The sequence below is a fragment of the Prunus avium genome, chromosome 5, assembly GCF_965620075.1.
Source record: "Prunus avium chromosome 5, drPruAviu1.hap1.1, whole genome shotgun sequence".
Lineage (NCBI taxonomy): Eukaryota > Viridiplantae > Streptophyta > Magnoliopsida > Rosales > Rosaceae > Prunus > Prunus avium.
Genome location: NC_142288.1, coordinates 22,307,784 through 22,332,119, shown reverse-complemented (window position 1 = coordinate 22,332,119; position 24,336 = coordinate 22,307,784). Strand labels below are relative to the sequence as shown.

General features: G+C 37.6%; 4 protein-coding genes across 7 annotated transcripts; 3 read left to right on the top strand and 1 right to left on the bottom strand.

Moving 5' to 3' along the window:
- The first annotated feature begins 25 nt into the window (after positions 1–25).
- On the top strand, positions 26–8,239 carry LOC110762467 (Transducin/WD40 repeat-like superfamily protein). 4 transcript variants are annotated; one of them, XR_015835961.1, is made up of 10 exons: positions 26–427; positions 623–3,331; positions 3,423–3,526; positions 3,656–3,725; positions 4,576–5,062; positions 5,134–5,385; positions 6,032–6,234; positions 6,462–6,585; positions 7,190–7,396; positions 7,601–8,239. XR_015835961.1 is itself a non-coding variant. In XM_088253389.1 (10 exons), exons 2-10 carry the CDS (start codon positions 732–734, stop codon positions 7,742–7,744), a joined length of 4,188 nt encoding a protein of 1,395 aa, XP_088109515.1. In that variant the 5' UTR covers positions 287–427; positions 623–731; the 3' UTR covers positions 7,745–8,239. The 4 variants fall into 4 exon arrangements, 3 of the variants coding, with proteins under 3 accessions (XP_021820804.1, XP_021820802.1, XP_088109515.1); XM_088253389.1 differs by having other exon boundaries at positions 287–427; positions 623–745; positions 820–3,331; positions 4,576–5,385; XM_021965110.2 differs by having other exon boundaries at positions 43–427; positions 4,576–5,385.
- Positions 8,240–9,793: 1,554 nt separating this feature from the next.
- LOC110762469 (endoglucanase-like) lies at positions 9,794–13,019 on the top strand. Its single transcript, XM_021965113.2, has 8 exons — positions 9,794–10,310; positions 10,485–10,697; positions 10,806–11,006; positions 11,375–11,452; positions 11,668–11,820; positions 11,909–12,017; positions 12,155–12,321; positions 12,530–13,019. The coding sequence occupies exons 1-8, from the start codon at positions 10,065–10,067 to the stop codon at positions 12,869–12,871; spliced, it is 1,509 nt and encodes a 502-aa protein (XP_021820805.2). The 5' UTR covers positions 9,794–10,064; the 3' UTR covers positions 12,872–13,019.
- Positions 13,020–15,956: 2,937 nt separating this feature from the next.
- On the bottom strand, positions 15,957–17,368 carry LOC110762470 (putative WRKY transcription factor 29). Its single transcript, XM_021965114.2, has 2 exons — positions 16,954–17,368; positions 15,957–16,817 (listed from the first exon to the last, which is right to left on the bottom strand). Exons 1-2 carry the CDS (start codon positions 17,280–17,282, stop codon positions 16,202–16,204), a joined length of 945 nt encoding a protein of 314 aa, XP_021820806.1. The 5' UTR covers positions 17,283–17,368; the 3' UTR covers positions 15,957–16,201.
- Positions 17,369–19,901: 2,533 nt separating this feature from the next.
- Positions 19,902–22,357, top strand: LOC148294511 (uncharacterized). The gene is made up of 3 exons (XM_088253785.1): positions 19,902–20,501; positions 20,577–21,118; positions 21,586–22,357. Exons 1-3 carry the CDS (start codon positions 19,902–19,904, stop codon positions 22,355–22,357), a joined length of 1,914 nt encoding a protein of 637 aa, XP_088109911.1.
- The last annotated feature ends 1,979 nt before the right edge of the window (positions 22,358–24,336 follow it).

Below are 24,336 nucleotides of genomic sequence, written 5' to 3'. Positions count from 1 at the left end.
CGAATGTATCCCAACTCCCAACAAAAGCAGGTGCAGGTGCAGGTGCAGTGCAGTACTTGACTTGATTAATCATTCTGCACGACATGTCGTTTCTTTTTTCTACTGATGATCCTAGGAGAAAGGCAGGCAGAGTGCCCGTGATTAAAGTGAGCCACACTTCTGACGTCTCTCTACTCGGCTTACTCAGCCACGATGAGCCACCCCCAACCCCACCTCTCGCAAACGACTTAACGTTTGGAATGTGATCTGACTCACTGCGACTCACTGAGTCATGAAGTGCCGATCCGTCGCGTGCATATGGTCAGGCACGCCTCCCTCTCACCGAGTCACCGCTGCTGCAGCGCTCAGCCACCCCCCGACGCTCTACACCGGCGGATCCGATGGCTCCATCATCTGGTGGAACCTCCATTCTTCCGATTCCAACTTGGTACTTTCACTCGCCCACCACCTGTCTGTTATTTGTTCTTGAATTTCGTTGCGAATGTGATCTCCCTTACTTGTTTACTTAGTTTAATTTGATTAACAAGAGTTTCTTAGTTGACTTCTGTAATTTGTATAATTGTCTCCAAGTATGGTGTTGATCGTTGAGCAGTTTTGTGTTGATAATTCTTGTTTGGAGCAGGAGATTGTACCAATGGCTATGTTGTGTGGCCATGCTGCGCCCATAGCCGACCTTGGCATTTGTGATCCACTTGTGGTTTCGGGGAGTGAAGGAAGAGACGCTTTAGGTGATGGTGATGGTGAGGTGAGCTCTAGTCCCCATAGTCATGGCGCGTTAATCAGTGCGTGTGCTGATGGCATGTTGTGTGTGTGGAGCAGAAGCAGCGGGCATTGCCGGCGCAGAAGGAAGTTGCCGCCTTGGGTTGGCAGTCCGTCCATGGTTAGGACATTGCCTTCAAATCCACGGTATGTATGTATTGCATGCTGTTTTGTTGATAGTGTGCATTTGTTCGACCATCATTCCGTTGAATCAAGTGAAGCGGGGGAGGTGTTGGGGGATAGAGAGTCTCAGCATAAGAAACCCCCCAAATGCACTGTGGTTATTGTTGACTCCTATACGCTTAGCATTGTCCAAACTGTTTTTCATGGAAACTTGTCTATTGGTTCATTGAAGTTTATGGATGTAGTTTCATTAACTGAGGATCAGGAGAAGCATGCTGTAGTTATGGCAGATTCATTTGGTAGGCTACAGTTGGTTTCAATATCAAAGGACCCACACCAAGATAAGGAGGGTGGCACTGGTTTGCATCCAAGTTCTCAGTTGGAAATGACTGTTTGTGTAGAGGGGTTAAGTGAGGGAGGAAATGTAATGTCAATTGCAACTTGTGGGAATGTTATCGCTTTTGTGTTAAAAAGTCGCTGCATATTTAGACAATTGCCTAGTGGCAATACAATAGGAGAGGTTTCTTTTGTGGACAATCTCCTTTGTGAAAATAGTAATTCTACTCAATCACATATGGTGGGTGGATTGTTTATTGAAATTGAAAATGTTGGGAATTTACCAAATACCCAAGAATCTGATGAAATTTTTTCAAGAAACTTTGCTGTTTGGAATAACAAAGGTCTTTCACTTGTTTACTCGATATCTTATTCTAAAGGTATGTTTAAGTATGAGTCTCTCTGTGAGATCCCTGCCGACGTTCATCCGCTTGATGTGAGACTATCAATTAGTTTCATTCAAATGGGCCATTATATTCTTCGCATTGAATCACTTTGCTTTGATGCTGAAGAACCTTTACAGTGGAAACCCCGTGTAACAATCTGGTCTACATGTTGGAAACATGATGACCATGGGAATTTGTGCCTAAGGTTTAAATTGCATGGTTTAGGCTGTTCTTTGCTCGACTGGACTGCAAATTCTACCTCAAGTAATGAATCTGAGTGCCCAGGTGATATGGAGACTAAACTAACATCTTCAAAATCTTTTGTTTCAAGCTCAGGAAGTGTAAATGGTTATGATAATGAAAATCTTGGTTTAGTTAATAAGAGAGGGGCTGTGTCTTCTTCCATGGTTATTTCTGAAACATTCTTTGCTCCTTATGCTGTTGTGTATGGCTTCTTTACTGGAGAAATAGAGATTGTTCGTTTTGATTTGTTTGAGGGCCTATCTTCTCTTGGTGGGAGCTCACATCATGAGGTGAAGCCGCAAATATCTAGACAGTTCTTTTTAGGGCACATAGGTGCTGTTCTCTGTTTGGCAGCACATAGGATGGTGGGTATTGCCAAAGGGTGGAGTTTCAATCAGGTTTTGGTGTCTGGAAGCATGGATTGCACAGTTCGCATATGGGATCTTGACACTGGAAATCTGATCACTGTAATGCACCAACATGTGGGCCCAGTGCGCCAAATAATTCTTCCCCCAGCTCATACCTACCATCCTTGGAGTGATTGTTTTCTCTCAGTTGGGGAGGACTCATGTGTTGCACTAGCTTCTCTTGAGACTTTGCGAGTAGAGAGAATTTTTCCTGGGCATCCCAGCTATCCTGCAAAAGTTGTATGGGATGGTGGAAGAGGTTATATTGCGTGCTTGTGCCGAAACCATTCAGGAACATCTGATGCCATTGATATTTTGTACATTTGGGATGTAAAGACAGGTGCTCGAGAGCGAGTCCTTCGAGGAACACCATCTCATTCAATGTTTGACCATTTCTGTAAAGGCATCAGCATGAATTCCATTTCTGGAAGTGTTTTGAATGGGAATACCTCAGTTTCCTCATTACTTCTTCCAGTAATTGAAGATGGGATCTCTACTCACTCTCATCTGAATAATTCAGAAAAATTGGGCACTTCAACAAATTTGGTGCCTGGTACTATGGTTGAGTCCAATACTTCCAGAATTAGTAAAGGTGATTCTGAAAAACTATTTCCAGCCCCTGCGGCGACCCTTCAAAGCAACAAGCATCCAATCAAGTCCTATTGCCCTTTCCCTGGAATTTCTGCTCTGAGTTTTGACCTTGCATCATTAGTGTTTCCTTATCAGAAGGATGACCTGATAGCAAGTGGCAGTGATAACAAACAGGATAACAGTGTGAAGGGACAGGGATCTGAGACATCAAGTCCCTACCACAAGCCTTTAGGTAATGGACCTGGTGTGCATAGGACCTCGAATGCTATTGTTGAAGAGATTGAATGGATTAAGATGCTTGAAGAATGTTTACTTCGATTTAGCTTGGCATTTTTACACTTGTGGAATGTAGATCCCGAGCTTGATAAGTTGCTTATAACTGACATGAAGCTGAAGAGACCCGAGAGCTTTATTGTAGCTTCTGGTTTTCAAGGCGACAAAGGGTCTTTGACATTGACATTTCCTAATTTGAGTGCAACTCTTGAGGTACGTTTGAAGAATGGCACTAATTGTTGAGACATGTCTTCTTGTTTGGCTTCTTTTAAATTTTCCTGAGAAATTGAAAACAATATTTCAGCTTTGGAGAATGTCATCAGAGTTTTGCGCAATGAGGTCACTCACAATGGTGTCTCTTGCCCAACGCATGATTAGCCTGTCACACACCAGTTCCAATGCCAGCAGGTGATCTCAAAACTATATCTACTGCATATGAAGTGTAATGGTCCTTTTCATTTTTATTTTATTTGATTTTGTTTCTAATGTTCACTCAAAGTCATTGCATTTTTCTTGTCTGATGTTTTCTTTTGGCAGTGCTTTAGCGGCATTTTATACTAGGAACTTTGCAGACAAAATTCCAGATATAAAGCCACCCTTACTTCAGGTTGAATCTTGTGCTGATGATTTTGATTGTTCTTAACTCAAATGCTTATATTTTATTTTCCTCTCCCATTGTTAGGGCAAAGGAGATTGCTTCTAAACTTATTTGAACTACTTTTGCTTGAAGACAACCCCTCTTTAATTATTTTCCAAGAAAGAAATTTCAGTTTAGAGAGATCTTAGGAGTAAAGTACCCTTTTTACTTGATAATTGATCTCCATAATTCAGAAATATTACCTACTCTCTATTATGTCTAAAAAATGGGTCAGTGTAAATCATGTAGTTGACGAGACTCACCACATAAGGGTATAGCAGTTATAAATAGTCGATAAGCTGCTGGTTACTGATGTCTATTTCTAATATTAAATATTGGGCTAGTTTTTGTGCTTAGAATTCTTTTCTCACCTGGTTGTTTTACAAAGGGGTAGAGAGCAGTCAGTTACTTTCAAACTACTATTGACATTTAAGTTTTAGATGAAAACATTAATAAGGAAGTGGAGAGATTAAATCACTAAGTGTACACATGATATCTGTTTAATTGGTGAGAAGATGGGAAATTTTTTCAAACTTTGGAATTATCAGTTCCAGCCCCAGATATTTACAAAAATTTCTGCTGTAAAGTTCATCACCTTTTGATTTTTCTTTAAAAGAGCAGCAACATTCTTAATGGTTGTAACTTGTAAGTATGGTTTATGAACATTCTGCATCTGTTTGATAAACTTTCTTGTTTCATTATTCAGCAACTTGGTGATAACATCAATATTCACTTCAGGACTTGAATTGTAGGATATGGGATTGACAATTTAAACCTATCATGTTTTTGGTTAACCTTATATGCATACTCTATTTTACAGCTTTTGGTGAGTTTCTGGCAAGATGAAAGCGAACATGTACGTATGGCCGCACGCTCTCTATTCCACTGTGCTGCTTCACGGGCGATTCCACTTCCACTATGTAATAAAAAAGCAAGTGGTCGCACAAATCTGAGCCCTCCAAGTGGACTTGGAGAAAATGAACATGTAAATTCAAACATAGAAGAAACTTCTGCTAACAGATTGCATTCTGACCAGCTGCCAGAAACACAAAGGATTTCTAAGGTTGAAGAATTTAATATTCTTGCATGGCTACAATCATTTGAGATGCAAGACTGGATTTCTTGTGTCGGGGGGACAAGCCAAGACGCGATGACATCTCATATTATTGTTGCAGCAGCTTTGGCTAATTGGTACCCAAGTCTTGTAAAGCCATGTCTTGCAATGCTTGTTGTGCATCCATTAATGAAGCTGGTTATGGCCATGAATGAGAAATATAGTTCAACTGCAGCAGAGCTCCTTGCTGAAGGTATGGAGAGTACGTGGAAACAATGCATCAGTTCTGAAATACCTCGTCTGATTGGGGATATATTTTTCCAGATAGAGTGTGTAAGTGGTCCATCTGCCAACTCGGCTGCACAAAGTTTAGCTGTACCGGTTGGCCTTCGGGAGATATTGGTTGGTGTTCTTCTTCCAAGTTTAGCTGTGGCTGATGTCCCAGGGTTTTTAACTGTTATGGAAAGCCAAATCTGGTCTACTGCATCTGATTCACCCGTTCATCTAGTATCTCTTATGACTCTGATCAGGGTTGTGCGCAGTTCTCCAAGATACTTGGCTCAATACCTTGATAAGGTTTGTACTGCTAATTATTAATGGACGAGACAGTCCATCTCCAATTTCAAGAGCAATTCTAAAAGTCTTAACTGCAGGAAAATAATAGAAAATTCCTAATTGAGCACTAAGGACACTTGGATCACACCATCCATGTATGCCGAGTCGTAGATAATTGGATTTTTATATATATATTTTTAATTTAAAAATTATCATGTTTTATAGGGGCGGCTCATCCTTTTCCCTTTTCTAGATGCTTAAAACCATCATGGTCCAATTCCTGTTTATTCCCACTTATATAGGTTAACTTTAGTTAATGTAATCAAATGTGTTGAATAAAGAAGTTCATATTCTGCTTTTTATGGCCTTCGAATAACTAACTTTACAATATTTAGTCATTGGCAATAACAGGTCTCATATCTCATCATGCATATAAAAATGGTGTTTAGTTGTCTTATGAACAAACCTTCTTTTGGAAGCTCGATTTCTTTTTTATGTAGTTGGGTATTATATAACTCGTAAGAAATGGGAAGAGGGGGTGAAGGGATCTGTATTAACTGCAGATATTGGGATAAGGTGGCTCTGTCTTTCTATTTTAGTTAGTTTAATTCTCAGGCTTTTATGCTTCATTTTGTCATTTTTATATGACAGTTGGACAGACTTGCAGGTAATTGACTTCATTTTACAAACTGTGGATCCCAGCAACTCAGTCATGCGTAAAACTTGCTTTCAGAGTTCAATGACTGCATTAAAGGAAGTTGTACGTGCATTCCCCATGGTAGCCCTGAATGATACATGGACCAGATTGGCTGTTGGGGATGTCATTGGAGAGAGAAACAATGCTACCATTCGGGTCTATGACATGCAAAGGTATTCAAAGATAGAATAATACAGTTAAGAGAAAACCTAAAGGAAAGGGTGACATTCTTGTTAGTTTTGGCAGTCGGGGTTAGGTCGTTTGGGATATCTGGTAGAGTAATAGCTATATTTAACAAAAATTTGAACTTATTCGGAGATTTGTACTTATCGCTTGATATCTTTGCTTCTTGACTCTGTGCTGGCTAACTCCACTTTTGTGCATTGTTTTTTCAATGTAGTGTTATGAAGATAAAAGTTTTGGATGCAAGTGGACCTCCTGGACTTCCAAATTTACTTGCAGCCAGTTCAGAAATGATGCTAGTTACTGCAATTTCAGCTTTGAGTTTTTCCCCTGATGGAGAGGTACATTTCATTCACTGACAAAGTAATGCTATGTCGCCAGACTGTCAACCAAGACTACACATTCGGACATGATTCCAATTAATCAAAGATCTTATTAACAGTTTGGTAGACTATATGGCAGGAGAATATTACCCTTAATTAACATTCTCTGTACTTCGAACAGTGCACTGACTCCTTAGGTCATGACCAACCTTTATTCTTTATTTTATGTCATTGAATATTTTAAATTATGATTTCAAAAGATCGTTAGCATTTTCACTTTGGTCAATCAAATTTTAATCTGCTTTCATTAAGGGGCTGTTTGGGCATGCTTTAGTAGGAAGCACACCACATTTATATATATATAAAATAAAAAAAAAGATCCAAGTGCTTTTATAATCCATAAAATTTTAAATTTTTCTGCCAAACGGTGTTTTGGTTATTTGAAAATGCTTTTAGCCCTTCCAAAAGCTGTGACAGACAGGTTTTAAGTCAAGTCTGAAACTTTTGCTAATGATAATGTATTGCATTGGTTGGAGCCATTTAAAACCGTTTGGAATATCAATACACAAGGAATGAATTTGTTCAAGTGTGCTGTCTACTATCATAACATATCCAATTGCAGGGGCTGGTTGCTTTCTCTGAGCATGGATTGATGATCAGATGGTGGTCACTGGGATCTGTATTTTGGGAGAAACTAAGTCGAAACTTAGTTCCTGTCCAGTGCACAAAATTGATCTTCGTTCCTCCTTGGGAGGGATTCTCACCTAATTCTTCTAGGTCAAGCATAATGGCAAGCATTATGGGACACGATAGGCAAATCAATATTCAGGTATCTCTTCAAGGCAGATGTTTGTAAATGATGTTTCTGCATTGTGTTTCATTTTTTTTGTTAAACTCAATGTTCCTTCTCTCATTTATATGGTCTCTATCTCTCTAGAGGCATCTATCTAGTTCTGTTTGACCATGTGGAACACTCAAAATATTCCTTCTCCACAACTGCTTGTTTATCCTTCCTTTTTCTTTTGGGTGGTAGGAAGGCACAAAGGGTCTGAGTCAGGCAGACAATTTGAAACTGTTGATTCATAATCTTGACCTCTCCTATCGACTAGAATGGGTTGGTGAACGGAAAGTACTTCTTACGAGGCATGGCCATGAGTTGGGAACTTTCCTGTTGTGAGCTCAAGTTCGATGGAATTGGACAAGATTGAGGGATTTTTTCCATGAAAGCTCAAGTTTGACGTCTTTTGATCACTGCATATTTTCAACGTCAGTTGTCTCAATGAACATCAAAGGTTTAAATCTGACCAATGAAAATATTGATCTGCCTTGACGTCATTCTTCTCACAATTACTTCAAAGTTCTCACAGCAGTGCAGTTTTAACTATGCTGATGAGAAGCTATCTTATTCTTGGCGCTGCATCTAAAATGAGAAGTGTGTACTTGCAGAATGGACATATATAATATTCCACACTTGCTATAAAGTTCGCCAGAAGCTTAGATTTGTTTAGGCCATGTTGTACTCATGTATTCATATGTTTGTAGGGTTAGAAACGCAAGGAAAAGCGGTATATCTCAATCATTTCTTTCGGGTAGGTTAGATTTAGGACATCTTTCATGTACAGAGTACTGAAATGAAACAGTTCCAGATTTATTATAAAGGCTATTTTACACTTGTGCTTTCTTTTTCCTCTTTAGCCCATATGGTTCATGTTTTAGCTACCAATCCATACGTGATGATGGTGAGTAAGAACTGCAAAAGTGCCAATGGTCTAAGTCTAAAACCACGACTACCATTTATCCACAGAACCGTTCCAATCATTCTTCCCAAGTAAGACCTAGCCTAATACATTTATAATAAATCTTTTTGATCTGTACATTTTGCATATTCCCAAGAATGTTTTTCTTACTTGAGTAACCATCATTCATATTTGATCTTACGATACCATGCATGTGATAGTCGCCAATTAAAGTATATGAGACAGATGAATTCCTCATTTTCCTATATCATCATGGCTGTTTATATTTGGGTTTGGAAGAGTTACGTTTAAGTTTTTTTTAATTTAAAATTTTCATATTCAACATACTGTCGTGTATATAAGTCAGTATGTAAGTAAGAACTCCTACATTCCTATTAATGGCAGTATGACGTCTGTAGAAGTTTTTCTTTATGTGTTTTTGATGAATTATTTTTGTACATGTGTCAAACTGTGGTTTGCCAAAAAGAGGAGTTTCTCTTCTATAGAAGGAGGCAAGTAATATCCTACTCAAAGTGTTCACAATTACCATACCCTGCTCGGCTCCCTCTAAACAAGCTGCCCAAAAAAAAATAAAGGAATCACAAAGCCAAAAGGCCAATTAGTGGATTATGTCAGTTGGTCATGATAGTGTGTTCGCTACCTTGCACCCAAATTCGAATCCCTTCCTATAAGTTAGAAATAGTTTAGAATATCGGTTTGTTAGAAGGAAAGAAAAAAAAGCCAATTAGTGTACACATGACCACTGTATCATTGAAAACTTGTGAAATTAATATATAAATAGTGGTACTGAATTGACAAGTAGTTTAGGAACTTAGGATACTGTCAACTATATGGTTTATTAATACACAATCCAAGATCACATGAGCTTTCGCTTCCAAATATACTACAAGTTACATATTTGTTACTATATATATATATAAATGAATTCTTGCTTCTCTTGGTAGCGTTTATCTTTGTCTGGAGGCCCCCATCTTGGATTGATGGCAAAAATGGATGCGTGTACAAGGACATTGTTTGTATTCGAAAAAAGAAATATCATAATTTGTCGTTATATATAGCATACTTGCCTTGCTTGCCTACCTACCAAAATAGTAAGAATTCCCTCCCCCAAAAAGCCCTTCTTTGATGTGATGCTTTTATATCAAAATTTTAAGCGTGCCATTTTCCTACTCTTTCTTCGGCTTTACCTAAGTTACCTAATTGGCTTTGCCACTCCAAATAGGTATGGGTGAAGAGAGAGAAGGGTACACGTAAAAGGAACACACTAACTTGATTATATATATATATATATACAGTCCTGTCACATTTCCTAATCTTTCAAAGTTTTTATTATTTTGTTTTTGTTTTTGGGTAGGAAAAATTTACATTGGTGGGGTGATTAGAATTTGGGAGGACCTAAGCTTAATGATGGAAAATAAAAACAAGATAAGAATATTTGAGCAGAATGATTGAAGCTAATGACGTTGAGGAGTGGGTAGCATGCCTTAGTGACATAGATAATTTGCATGCTCTTCATTTCCTAAGTTATAGCGTCACCTTCATGCCAAATTTTTCTTATTCCCCATAATGCAATGTGCATAAAATAATATAGAATTTGTAACCGATTTGATAATGAGTTGACAGTTGATTATTAATGACATTCATTCACAACCCCTGGCTTCTATATAAATTCCCAGAAACATACGCATGGAAGCAAAAATTCCAAGAAGCTCGAGTGCATTGTCATAAGCAAGTTCCAAAATGAAGCTAGTATTTGTGTGGGTTTTGGTCTTGTGGTGTGTGTTGGTTAACATGGATGGGCTAGCGTTAGCAATGGAGGATGAGATTGAAGGGTTGTCCTCCCCCCTAGCTGCTAATTATGACTACGGAGATGCCCTTGGCAAAGCCATATTATTCTTTGAAGGCCAACGTTCGGGGAAGTTGCCCACCAACCAGCGAGTGACCTGGAGAGGAGACTCTGCGTGCTCCGACGGCACTCCTGAGAACGTATGAGATTTATGTTTCTAATTACTACTTAGCTTGAAGGCATTATCATTTTTAATTTTTTCTAATCGTTCGATTGTGACAACATAATTAAATGAACATGATGCAACATAAGTCTGATAAGAGAACAATACTCATAAGATGATATTTACGTTAGGGTGTGGTTATGACATGCAGGTGAATTTGGTGGGAGGATACTATGACGCAGGTGACAACGTCAAATTTGGGTGGCCAATGGCCTTTAGTGTCAGCTTGTTGAGTTGGGCTGCTGTGGAGTACCAGCAGCAGATATCTTCTTCAAACCAGCTTGCCTATCTGCAAAAAGCAATCCGCTGGGGCACAGACTTCATACTGAAAGCTCACACTTCACCCACCACATTCTATACCCAGGTTCCTTAATGATATAATATTAATATTGTTGGTAGATATTACTTTGAAATATTTTAGGTAATTTCTAGTTCATGAATATAAATTATTGGTTTGAATAAATGTATATAGGTAGGAGATGGAAATGCGGATCACCAGTGCTGGGAGCGCCCTGAAGACATGGATACACCACGAACACTTTACAAGATCACTTCTTCTTCTCCAGGCTCTGAGCCAGCGGCTGAGGCTGCTGCTGCCCTTGCTTCCGCTTCCATTGTCTTCAAAGAAGCAAATACCAAATATTCTGCAACCCTCTTGAGACATTCCAAATCAGTAATTTGACTTCATCTCTTCCCAACCCCAGGCTATATATAGCTTCAGTTGAGGATCCTCAAATAACTTACTTGAGAGACACCCTTGTAGGGTCCACCAAGTATTTCAATGATCCGAACTATCTAGTTTTTAGATATTCCCTCAAAAATCATCTCTGTAAAAAATCATTTAAATCCGAAATTATTTGATTACTCAATTAGATAGTTGGTATTATAGACGGTTTAGATAGTTGAATTTTTTTTTTAGGGGACCCTAAAGAGTGTCTCTCAAATAAAATTATTTGAGGAATCCCTCAATAGAAATAGAAGGGGAATATATATATTAAATATTAGAATTTTACCTTACTGAAATAACTGTTTATTATGCAGCTGTTTGACTTGGCAGACCAGCACAGAGCTTCTTACCAAGGCTATTGCCCCTTTTACTGCTCTTACTCCGGCTATCAGGTAAAAACTTAGTAGTGAAACTACATAAGTGTTTTTACAAGTTTCAATTATAGTTCACTAGAGTAATATGCTACATGGATTATAAGGACGCACGTAAACAAGTGAGTTTCATATCTATTAAAGATGTGCGTAATCAAGAAATATGGTCCGATCCGAATAGTTCATTGTTTTAATTCAAGCTTAATTTATGTGGTTTCTGAATTACTTTATATAAGGATGAGTTGTTATGGGCGGCGGCTTGGCTATACAAGGCCAGTGGAGACATCAAGTACTTGAATTATGTGTTGACAAACCAAGGGTGGAGCCAAGCAGTGAATGAGTTCAGTTGGGACAACAAATTTCCTGGACTTCAGACATTACTGGCCAAGGTATCACCATGTACAACAACAATTATGCCCCTTTTATTTTATTTCTTGAAACTTATCTAACAAGTAAACTAATTCGATTTTGTCACAGGAATTTCATCGTGGAAAGACGAATTTGGCTAAGTTCAAGACCGATGCTGAGTCATTTGTATGTGCCCTGATGCCAGGGAGCAGCTCTGTACAGATTAGAACAACCCCAGGCATGCATGCGCATCTAATTTCCCAGTGATCAAATGAATCAATAAATTTTTAATGGATTAATTAATGGTTGATTTGGATAATTAATTACTTTGTTTGTGAGGAACTCTGTCTAAGTATATCAGCTTAAAGTTTGCAGGTGGACTTCTGTTTACTAGAGATAGTAGTAATTTGCAGTATGTTACAAGCTCTACCCTGGTGCTCTTCATCTACTCCAAAACCTTAACTGCAGCTCGCATTGGTGGAGTCCAATGTGGCTCTGCCTTTTTCTCTGCGTCCCAAATCAGAGCCTTTGCAAAAACTCAGGTAATTAACATTCCATCATAAATTTTTCATTAAAAATTATCATCACTAAGATTTGAATCCAGGACCATCACCAAAAGTGGAGACTGGATTGGATATCGCTACACTGAATTCTATCACACTTAACTTAATCTTTTGAGAAAATCGATCCCGATGATTAACTTATGATAAGTGACAATTGTGACAACCTTTGTCATTCATTTATATTCAGGTGGACTACATTCTAGGAAAAAATCCCAATAACATGTCATACATGGTGGGCTTTGGTGCCAAATACCCTACACAATTGCACCATAGAGGTTCATCCATCCCTTCAATGAAAGTCCACCCAACCAAGGTGGATTGCAATGGTGGCTACTCCAGCTATTTCTCATCTCCCAATCCAAACCCTAACACTCATGTGGGTGCAGTTGTTGGGGGTCCGGATGTAAATGACCAGTTCAGGGATGCAAGATCAGACTATTCTCACTCTGAACCTACAACTTATATGAATGCTGCTTTTGTGGGTGCGGTGGCTGCTTTAGTTGGTCAATGCAATGCAGTGAGTTTGTGAATTGCAACTTCTTCCCAATTAATGTAAAAACTGAATGTAATATAAATAAAATTCCACACACTCATCCAAGTGATGATATGTCTATTTAAAGAATAATATGTGGCGTATATTGTATCAACATAAATACACAATTCAAAGTTTATGAGGGTGACTGGATAAATGCTTTCTCATCCGCTAAATATTATTCTCATTTTTCAACATACAGTAGCGTAGTTAGTAAGTTATACGACAAAAATGGAACCTCAAATTTTATAAGCTTTTTAAATAATTATAGAGAGATGATTACACTCCCTTTTTTGTTATAGTTATAATTATTCAAAAACAAAAGGGAGCGTAAGTGCACAAAAAAGGAGTGGGAAAATCACTACCCTTTTATGCTTATACTTTGAAAATGGAACTTGTAAATGAAGGAAGAAGAACGATATAGAAATAAAGAGAGTTGACAAATATGGTAAAAGCCCAAAGTTATGGTAAGGCCCAAAGTTATGTGGGCTGTCTAACAGGCTCAAAGTAGATACTTTCAAGTATCAAAAACTTGAAAACCCACAACAAATTAACAAGTTGACTGGGGCCGAATGAGCTAGCTAGCTTTACGTGGGAGGCTGTTTGAGTTTTTATGTGCACAACAATGCTTTGTTTCCTTTAGTCACTCCATTTGTTTGTACTAGTGCTAATTTATGAGTTGCTTCTAAATGAGGATTCTTGTTAAATTGCCTCAATAGCAAGTTGGCCTATTTTTATTTACAACTTCTTTGTTTCCTTTAGTGGGTCTAAAGGCATGAGGGACTTATATACCTTCAGTTCCTAGGTAATGCATTAGGCACGGATGTTATCAATAGAGGACTCCTTTAAAAGACATTGATATATAACAGTCCCTAATATTACAATAAGTACTGTTTTCAGTTCCTAAGAAAGGCGCAAGAGACTCATACCACTCAGTATCTTTTGAGGCCTTTTTTTAGTTGTGATATTATAATCTGGCAGCAATTTAATTAACACTATCCAACCACAATGTCCACCTTGGCTTTTAATTTTCCACCTACAAAAAAAAAAAAGTCACCCGTTCTGGCAGCATAATACATCGATCTATAAGACGTTTGGTACATATAGTCATCTGATACTTAATTCGAACCAATAATTGGGGAATTTTTTTTGCATAAAATATCCAGCCTTACTCTTTCATTTATTGTCTGCTGATTCACAGACAAATTGGACTCTTTATAAGCTCCTCGCTAAAACATACCATGGGGCCAGAATGTTCCTCAGAAGAATTATTGACTGTGTCTTGTCTTGTGTTTGATGTTTTTGTCTGTTACTTATGGAAGTTCTCACTAATTTATTTCAGTTTGAAACTTCTATTTACTGGTGGAAGTTTGTACAACATAATGCATTTCGAATCTTGTACCACATAGTCCATTCATCATACCCTGATCAATGTATCCTTCAGTGTGATCTCAATATATATATATAGGTGTAATATTATGACACGAATGTTTATGATACTACATCGTGAATCTTGAGCATACATTTAGGTACGTATCAATCGACATAACTAATGGTTTAGATCAACAGTATAACACTAATTTAATCCGCGAATAAGAGAATATTTTCCTATATTATATGCATAGAGTTACAAGTTATTAGACCCCAAAAGTAAGAGTTGAAAAATTATTTTTGCATTATAGTCTTGATCAAATTTAATTTTCCAATGTTAATTGTTTGTCATTTCACTTGAATTAATGATGATTGTTGTTGGGTAGGTATCAGTTTGTCGCAAATCCAGGTCTATATAATATGAGGAAGAATAGAACACGCAGAAAAGTCAAAGAATGCAAAAAAGTCAATCCAACTTGCATGTGTGGCATCCCCCCTCCCCCTCTAGAAAGTGCCCCACGAGCTCCACAAGTGAACAGAAGAGACAGTGATGGAACATTTATATATATTAACGAAGACATTTGGTTACGTTAAACGGAGGGAAAGGACAGGAGCTAGGGTTTTGGGTCCACCGTGGCCACCGCCATGGAGGAGAAAATAGATGACATCTTCTTTGCTCGGCTTTTATTATCCTATACTAAGCATAGAGAGAGGCTGCTACTGCTATATATAGGTTAGCTAGGCCCAGTTTAAGGACCCTGAAAGCTGTTGGTTTTGGTTTGAAGGACTGAACCACGCGGACTAATAACTATAAGGATCAGACTAATTCAAAATAGTTTTGTTAGCTTATCAATAATTAGAACTTCAATTTCAATATTATTGATAGTTTGTGCAAGATATAAGCTGTTATTTTGTGGTTTAACAATTATTTTAACAAGAACAATGAATGAAGAGAGGGAAATGGCAAATTTTTAGAAGAGAGGGACAAAACCCCAAAATATTATGGATATATATAACATTCTCATGTTTTTTTTATTTTTTATTTTGAGAAACTCTGGGATTTAGCTGAAAAAATCACTAGTCATTAAGGGCCAATACAAATCATAATTTTTAGATCCAACGTTGAGACACAGCCACCTATGATGGTGGAGGAAAATCATAACAAAGCGAAGACAAAAAGGGGAAACCTTATGTCACTCAAAATGGGGGAATAGAGGAGAAGGGAGGAAGAGAGAAGGGGAGAGTGGGGGAGAATAGTGGCTTCTTCCTCCTTCAAAGTGAAAACGGTGGTAGGAGTGTTTTTTGGGGGAGAGGGGGCTTGGGTGTTTTTTTGATGATGTGCTATAATCAGAAGGTAACTTTTCATTTTCAAAAGATGTTAGAATTGCTTAGCATTCAAAAGTGTTACTAGTTCTGATGCTTTCTTCACCCTTGACACTATACTTGCAGGAGCTATATATGAAAATACCAAATTCCTTTCGACTGCTCAACAATTCCTATTAAATTGCCTTCTAAGTTCTAATTCCATATTGCTAACCCAATCTGGGCTTCAAACTAATGATGCTTATCCTGTCTAATAAAATATATTTTGCTGTGGATTAATTATTGTCCCACCAGCAGAATATCAGAAATTCCTCTAAAAGAAATAAAATCCAAGTTGATGGTACATCCTTCACAGCAATTATATTATTGAAAATGAGAGATGATGTCATCCTATCCATGCTCACATATATAATACACATAATTATTGAGATTAGTTACAAATTCATCTTTATAAATTTTTTTAAATCGGCTAACTTAATTTGAACTCATCAACTTCAATTATCTTGGTATCTATGAAGCTAGACCTAAAAAAGAAAAAGAAAAATTGCATGGACTAGGAAGAGAACAGACGATACAAATTGCTGATATACAATCAAATGTTGCTTCTCTTCTTTGGTATGACTTCTTGGTGAATCAGCAAGCACCGGTTACAGTATTAGAGTGACCAATATTGAACCAAGGACTTGGAAAATTTTCCGAAAATTGATCCAAAAACCAACCATCCATAACTGGTTCCAACTCTCTATCCAAATCCTCTAAGCTTGGGATCATTTCATCACTCAACACCACATCCAACATGACATTTTCATGACCAATTTCATCCTCTTCCAACAACAATTGTGCCTCCTCTTTTACAGTATTAGTACTTGCGCTTTGCACATCGTGATCTTCTTCAATGGAAGCCGCCAAATTGGTCATGGCTGGAGAATTCAAAGAACTTTTACACTTATCTTTGTTTTTAGATGATGGGAACTTGGATCTAGTGCTTCCGGCAAGAGAGTTTCGACGAGTCGGATGGACATGGTTGTGTTCTGCAGTGTAGGTTATGATGAAGGTTTCAGGATTGGAACAGCTCCTTTCCACTTGTTTTCTTGCTGAGCATCCTTTTGAGCTGCTGCACCTGTAATAGCTCCTCGGATATGGCGATCCCTTGATGGGTTTTTGCCCATATTTACGCCACGCCCACACATCAGAAAAAAGATCTTCTGCTTTCACCTGTTTCACCACCCTTTTGCTCTGATTCTTCCTTCTGAAATCAACATTTGAAAAAAAAAAAATTCAACATTTGGGAAAATTATAAATCGTTTAATCTAACGAACAAATTTGGTTACTCTACCATTATCTATAAGCCGTTATTAACAAAATAAGTTAGAGAATTGACAAACCTAATTTTTTTACAGATAGTTGATGATTCCTTCAGCTTCTTTGGTACTTCTACAGTGATGGCCTCTTGGGGAACAGACACGGAGGCGGCAAGAATGATTGGTGGGGTTGAGGGTTGCAAAACTGGATAGAATGGCTTGTAAAGCTCCTCCAATTCATCTAAAGCTGCTGTGGCTTCAAACAGCTGAGGCAAAGCATGGAAAAAGTCATCTTCTTCTTCAATGCTTAATGGAGCAAAGCAATATGGAATTTGAGAGTTCTCCATGGCTTCATCAATATTGGCAGTAGTATTGCATCCTCTCACCACAGCTTGCAAATCCCAGTTCTCCATGCACACAAAACCAGAGAGAGAGAGAGAGAGAGAGAGAGAGAGAGAGTAGGCAGCTGACTTTGGATTGTGAAGAAAATATGATGATGAGAGGAAATCTATATAACAAGGCTTGCTTATATATTGAGCAGGAGGGCTGAGATTCTTTTCTTAACCCCAAAATGCTTTCTCATTGGGTTGACTTTGTACAGAAGTCAAAAGGTTTTAGTTTCGCATTCACTGTTTAGCAATTGACAACTGTACATTTGGCTTTTGGCATCACCAGCAGCCAAAAAAGAACAAAGAAATATTAGATGTCAAACTGCGCGAGTATCATTGTATGTACGCGTGCGATTGCATTTTTAGTAGTTATCTCATATTTCTTGAGGACCAATAATTTGGAGTTTTTTGGATAAAATCTCTAATCTCTACACTCTTTGGTACGTCGGCCGCGATGGCTGACAAATTGGCATAAATTTATATATTTATCAATTGTCATGGTCAAGTAATTTTGAGAAATTTTCAACACTTACGAAAACCAAAGTTTTCTTTACATGCAAGTTGCTTCGAATGCACCTCTTAATTCAGAATTGAGTGAAGTTCTTGATAAGTCATTTTCGGGGTTTGGAATTTATGTTAATTTTTGTGTGGACTCAAAATCATGGGCGGTCTTAAGGTTTTGGAGATCCTATGTGAATTACTAAAATGTGGCCTTTTACTCTGTGTATATATTTATGTTTTTTTTTTTTTTGGATAAATTTTAAAAAAATTATTTGAACTCAAAGTCAGAATTGTAACCTGAAAAAAACAAACAAAATGTAATTCACATAACAACTTTATAAAATACATCAAAACATCACTCATCTTGTATTTTTCGATGCCAAAGTATCAATTAACTTTGCATAATCAAGTTTTTCTGCCATGTATTTTTCAATAGAAAATATAAGCAATAGTTTTGCGGGTTTTTACCTTCTTGTTCTTCCTCGAAGATCGCTTCCTCTTGCAATAGATATTCAATAATAAACTGCTCGTTTTTTATTTTCTTATGTTGAGTAGAGTAGATTTTCCTATATGCTGCTAGGTTTTTTTTTATTTTTGCTAAGGTATATGTTACTAGGTTAACCTATTTGGTCCCTTAGTAAGTTTCCATTTTTAGTTTTAGAGTAAATAATTGGACTTTTTTTTTAATAGTACTTGGGCTTTTTTTTTTACTAGGTTAACCACAATCACGTGAGAATGATTAGAAATTAAACTATAAAAAAATGAGCTAGGTCCTGCAAAATCTTCCAATAGTTGGTTTTTTTTTTCTCTTTGTTTCCAAATTATCAAAGGTTTATTGGTTGGACGCAGTAGTACGCGTTAAAAACCCGAGATGTGCCAAAGTCATCAAAGAAGAAAAATTGGAGCCACTACTTGCCAACTTGCATGACTACTGATACAAACAATATGCTTAGGCTAGCTCCTTCCAAGCATGGGCATTGGATATTGACAAATTCTAAACACTAAATTAAATTTAAAATTGTCCAAAAAGTGACAAGAGAGTTATGGAAGATAAATTAAAAAAAGAAGCCTACCTAGTTTAGCTGCTACTGGCTTAATGTGACGTTTGATGGAGGGAAGCGCTCTCTCTCTAGCTCAAGAATAATGGCTACGTGTACTGTACTTGGTCCACCACCGCCACCACCACCATGACCACCGTCATGGTGTCCTTGTGTTACAAAATTCCACTTTTTGCTTTTATTATTGATGATATCGTTTTCCCACCAAACTAGCTACAGCTAGGGATAGTTTGAAATGTATTTCAGTCTTGGTTTGGGACTTTGCGTGTACCACGCGGAATTGCAAGGACTGAGGTGAGGACTCACAGGATTTGAGAAACCTTATTTTTGTTTGTCAAAGATTTGTGAAACCCAATTTAATTGAATTAGTCTTTGTTCTGATCTAATATATTGAAAATAAGTAAAATTGTGTGTATGTTTTCAAGATTCAAATCATCAAGTGGGATCTTCCTTTTTTCTTAGTAAGATCTAAGATGGGACATTTTAGATTAGTGTAGTGATGAGCACACATGATTAGCGAAGACGATTAATCACAATTAATTAGTGTTGAATTATAAGCTCTTAAGCTGATTTAGGAGTTAGTTAAAACAGTATTTTTTATCCCTTTATTTTCATAGCCAAGTGTAAAGATCCTATTGGATAACTAGATGGATGGCTAAGATCATCTTGTGATGTAAGAGATCCAGCTATTGTGCCTAACGGTTATATTCCTCATTCCAAGTGCGTGAGGTTGCAATGAAATAGAAGAGAACATTCATCTGCTTCAATATAGCAGAGCAGTTACCATTTTCATTCTCTTTTCATCTCTCCTTTCGTCACTCTCACTCACACACATCAGAAAACACTAACATGGTATCAAAGCCAGGTTGGATCATCTGAATCTGGGCGTTGGAACTGTGAAAGTCAATCGGAGCATATCGAAGCTCACTCAAGGCTCACGAAAGCTGCTAGAACTCGATTTCTTCTTGAATCTGAAAACAACTCGTTTTTGGTGTATCTGAGATCAGAAAATGCTGGATCTGAAAGCTCAGAGGTGAGAACTCCGATCTTCTTCGGTGAGAACTACGAGTTCTGGAGAATCAAGATGGTAACCATATTCAAATCATATGGGTTATGGAATCTGGTGGAAAAGGGAATTCCAATTCCTGATGCGAAGAAGAAGAATAAGACATCTGAGGAAACCTTAGAAGAAGAAGACGATGAGAAAATGGCTGCAATCTTCATAAAAGATGCAAAAGCTCTGGGTATCATACAAAATGCAGTTTCCAATCAAATCTTTCGACAAATTGCCAACGCAGACTCGGCTAAAATGGCAAGGGAGTTGTTGTATGGAGAATACCATGGTGATGATCATGTTAGATTGGTAAAACTTCAAAACCTCATACACGAATTTGAATATACTAGAATGTGTGATAATGATTCTTTGTCTGATTACCTTACTAGATTGAATGAGCTGATTAACCAAATGAAAACGTTTGGTGAAGTTCTTTCGAATGATAGGCTCGTTCAAAAGGTCTTAATTAGTCTTAGTAAGGTGTATGATCCCATATGTCTTGTGATTGAAAACACAAAGAGTCTGGGAATTGTAGAACTGCAAGAAGTAATTGCTATTTTGAAGAGTCAAGAGCAATGGTTTGAATTGCACAGTGTTGATACAATTGAGAAGGCATTTGCCTCATTCACTGTGAGTCCAAAAGGCCAGAACAAGAGTGGTGCTCAATCTGGTTAATCCAAGTTTCAAAAAAATTGGAATCCTAAGGGCAAACTATGGGAATCAAAAGGCAAGCCTCAACAGAACAATCATGTGCAGAACTTTAGCTCATCACAAACAGTGAGCCAAGAAGGTGTAAAACCACAGGGCAAGGTGTGCTCAAAGTACAACTTTGGTGAATGTAGGTATAAAGGGAAGCCTAAATGCTACAACTGTGATAGGTTTGGTCATTTGGCTAGGGATTGCATTGTAGGAAAGTCTGTGCAAAAGGCAAACTGTGCAAGCCAAATAGAATTGACTGGAAATATGTTCTATGCGAATTGTGCAACCACTGAGGCAAAAACAAATGGGGAGTGGTACATTGACAGTGGATGTAGCAATCACATGACTGGAAATGTGGATTTGCTTGTTGATGTGAGAACAAATGTGGCTGGGAAAGTGCAAATGCCAACTGGTGCACTTGTGAATGTGGCTGGCATGGGTTCATTGGTCATTGATACAACCAGAGGCAGAAAATACATCAGAGAAGTGATGTACCTTCCAAGATTAAAGGAGAATTTGCTGAGTGTTGGGCAAATGGATGAGCATGGGTACTTCCTAGTGTTTGGAGAAGGAATGTGCAAGGTGTTTGGTAGCTTTTCAATGAACTGTCTCATCATCAAGGTTCAAATGAAGAAGAACATGTGCTATCCCTTATCTCTTCTAGCTGAAAATCAATTAGCCATGAAGGCCAATGTCACTCATTGCACATGGGCTTGGCATAAAAGGCTAGGACATTTGCATTTTAGAGGGCTAAAATAGTTTAGAGACAATTAGAAGAACAAAGTGGTGTGTGTAAGGGTTGCTAATTTGGAAAACAACACAGAAATGTTTTTCCAAAAGGTCAAGCTCTAAGAGCAAGTGTCCCTTTTGAGTTAATTCATGTTAACCTATGTGGCCCTATGAGAAATGAGTCTATCGCAGGAAACAAGTATTTCATTCTGCTCATTGATGATTTTACAAGGATGATATGAGTGTATTTCTTAAGAAACAAATCTAAGGCTTTCAATTGCTTTAGGAAATTTAAGTCCTTGACTGAACTTCAATCTGGATACAAGGTGAAGTGCTTGAGGATTGACAGAGGAGGAGAGTTTCTATCTTTTGCGTTCATGGAGTTTTGTGAAGATCATGGCATTCAAAGGCATCTCATAATGGCTTATGCCCTTCAACAGAATGGGGTGGTAGAGAGGAAGAACATAACTGTGATTGAAATGGCCAAATCCATGCTACATGAGAAGGGAATGCCCTATTACCTTTGGGCAAAAGCTATTCACACAGCTGTGTACATCCTAAATAGGTGTCCCACAAAAGCCTTGAACAATATCACACCTTGTGAAGCCTACAGTGGAAGAAAGCATGGTATTGCACATTTGAAATTTTTTGGTTCTCTGCATTATGTTCATGTTCCTACTAAACTAAGACACAAACTTGAGCCTAAAAGTGTGAAGGGAGCGTTCGTTGGGTATGCAACTTGCGAGAAAGGATATAGGATTTTTGATCCAATCTCCAAGAAACTCACATTGTCAAGAGATATCACCTTTGATGAAGAAGGCTCTTGGAACTGGACAAAGAACTCTGATAAAATTGTGGCACCATTTAACGATGGAAGTCAAAGTGAGCATGGTTTCAGTATAGAAGATGGAGATGAGAATATTGCACTAACACCTCATACTCAAATTCAACATGAAAGGAGCCCATTACTCTCTCAAACATCATCACAACACATGTCAAGTGGCATAAGCAATGGAGAGAGAAATACTCAAGCTTATGATCACTCACCATTGAAATGAAGAAGGTTAGATGATGTTCTTGCATAGTGCAACCTGTTCATCATGGAACTAGAGAAGAATGCAGAAGCAGCTCAAGATGAATCATGGTTGAAGGCTATGCAGGATGAATTGTCAATGATTGAAAAGAATGGTACATGGGTATTATGTTAGAAATGTGCCCTAAGAGCCAATACATTTGATGTAATCTCCTTAGAATACATTTCGTATATGATATATAAAGGGCAAACTTATTTGTTATCTTTTACATCGTGTAAAGAAACAAATGTCCCGGGTATGCTAAATAAGAGATAAAGTAATCTAAAGAAGATTAGATTCGGGAGACCTTTAATCTCTAACTGTAGCATCCCAAAATGTTCCTAATCATAGGTTATCAAATGGGCATTGATAAACCGTCAAGATTAGCACATATTATGTATGCTCAATTGGGAGGATGGTTAGTCTCAAACCATTTGTGTAGTTGACACTAATACAAGTATGTGGGTGCTCATTAGTGAATGAGTACACTGAACGCGATCAACCGTAGTTCTCATATGGAGTATTTATCTATATGTCAAATGAGAACTCATAGTTGCAATAATGCAAATTAGTCCTTAGACCTGAGGTATCATGGTTGTCCTGTGATGCGTTATTGATCTTTGATAGCTCTTAAAGGCAAGCCGTAAAAGATTTGTCTTAAGTGTTGTTGGGATCTCTTAATTCATCATAGGGGCATGTGAATGTACAATAAGGAATCTCTACTTTCGATAAAGAAGGAGAATGTTTCAAGATGTGATTCAGTAAATCTTTGGCCAAAGTATTTTTGAGCTTGATTTAGAAAGTTGTTCTTAATCATGTTCTTTTGAATCACATGAGGTTATAAATCATATTAGGGGTTTGACATAAACAATCCGTACCCTAATAATATGATTTGAAACATTGTATAAGAGAAGGATCGTATTGCATTGCAATTCCAACTGAATAGGTTCTTCATCTATTCTGGTTAGCTTGGGTAGCCTTGATATATTGCTAGATGTCACTCTTGGCTTGTGGAAGTCCTAGGATTGATTGTGATCGATCCAAATAAAGGAAGAATTAAAAAGGGGTTTTAATTCCAGTTGGTTAGAAAGAGTTCTAATATTTTCCCACTGCCTTGCTAATTAGAACCTAATGGATCGCACACCTTAAATGGTTAACTTTGAGTAATACAAATGAGAATGAGGAAATCAATTTGATTGATTTGATGTGGATGATTTACTACGTGTAAAAACGTATTTGGGCCTCGATAATAGTTAGAGGGAAGCCCAAATGGTTGGGTATCAAGCCCAAGGGCTTAAGACACCTAAATATTATGGTTTAAGTGTCATAAGGCCTAATTTTGGAAGCCCAATGGGATTTGGCCGAAAATGGTTAAGTGAATGTGTATGGGAATTGTTTCCATAAGCTAATTAACACACAAACACAATCCAACATCAACCAAATGGGTTTGGGAGATCAAAGAGAGACAAAAGAGAGTTTTCAAGAGTGAAACACTTTCATCTTTCAAAGTGGTTTAGATTGAAACCAATCTTGTGAATCTTGCACTAGCATCCAAGTATTCTCAAGATACTTATTCTCATCTCAAGGTTCCATTGGTGTGGAGACTTAGAGGCCATATACTTTTGTGGCTCACATGGAGGAGAAAGATTAAGGAGCAAAGATCAAAGAGGAGATCAACAAAGAGGAAATCATCAAGAGAAGACCAAACACAAATTGGTTCATATAATTGCTTCAAGGGTAATTAGATCTTATCCTTTTTCTCTTGAATTTTCATTTATGAAAAACATATCAATGTTCATGGCTTAAGATACTTGGAAGAAGTTTTGTTTTTGAATTTAAACAACCACCATAGACTTCCGCTGCGATTAATTTGATTAAATGCATGTTTAATATTGAAATGAACTTTGGAAAAATGTTTTGAAATTCCTACAATTGGTATCAGAGCCATAGGTCATGAACTTGAT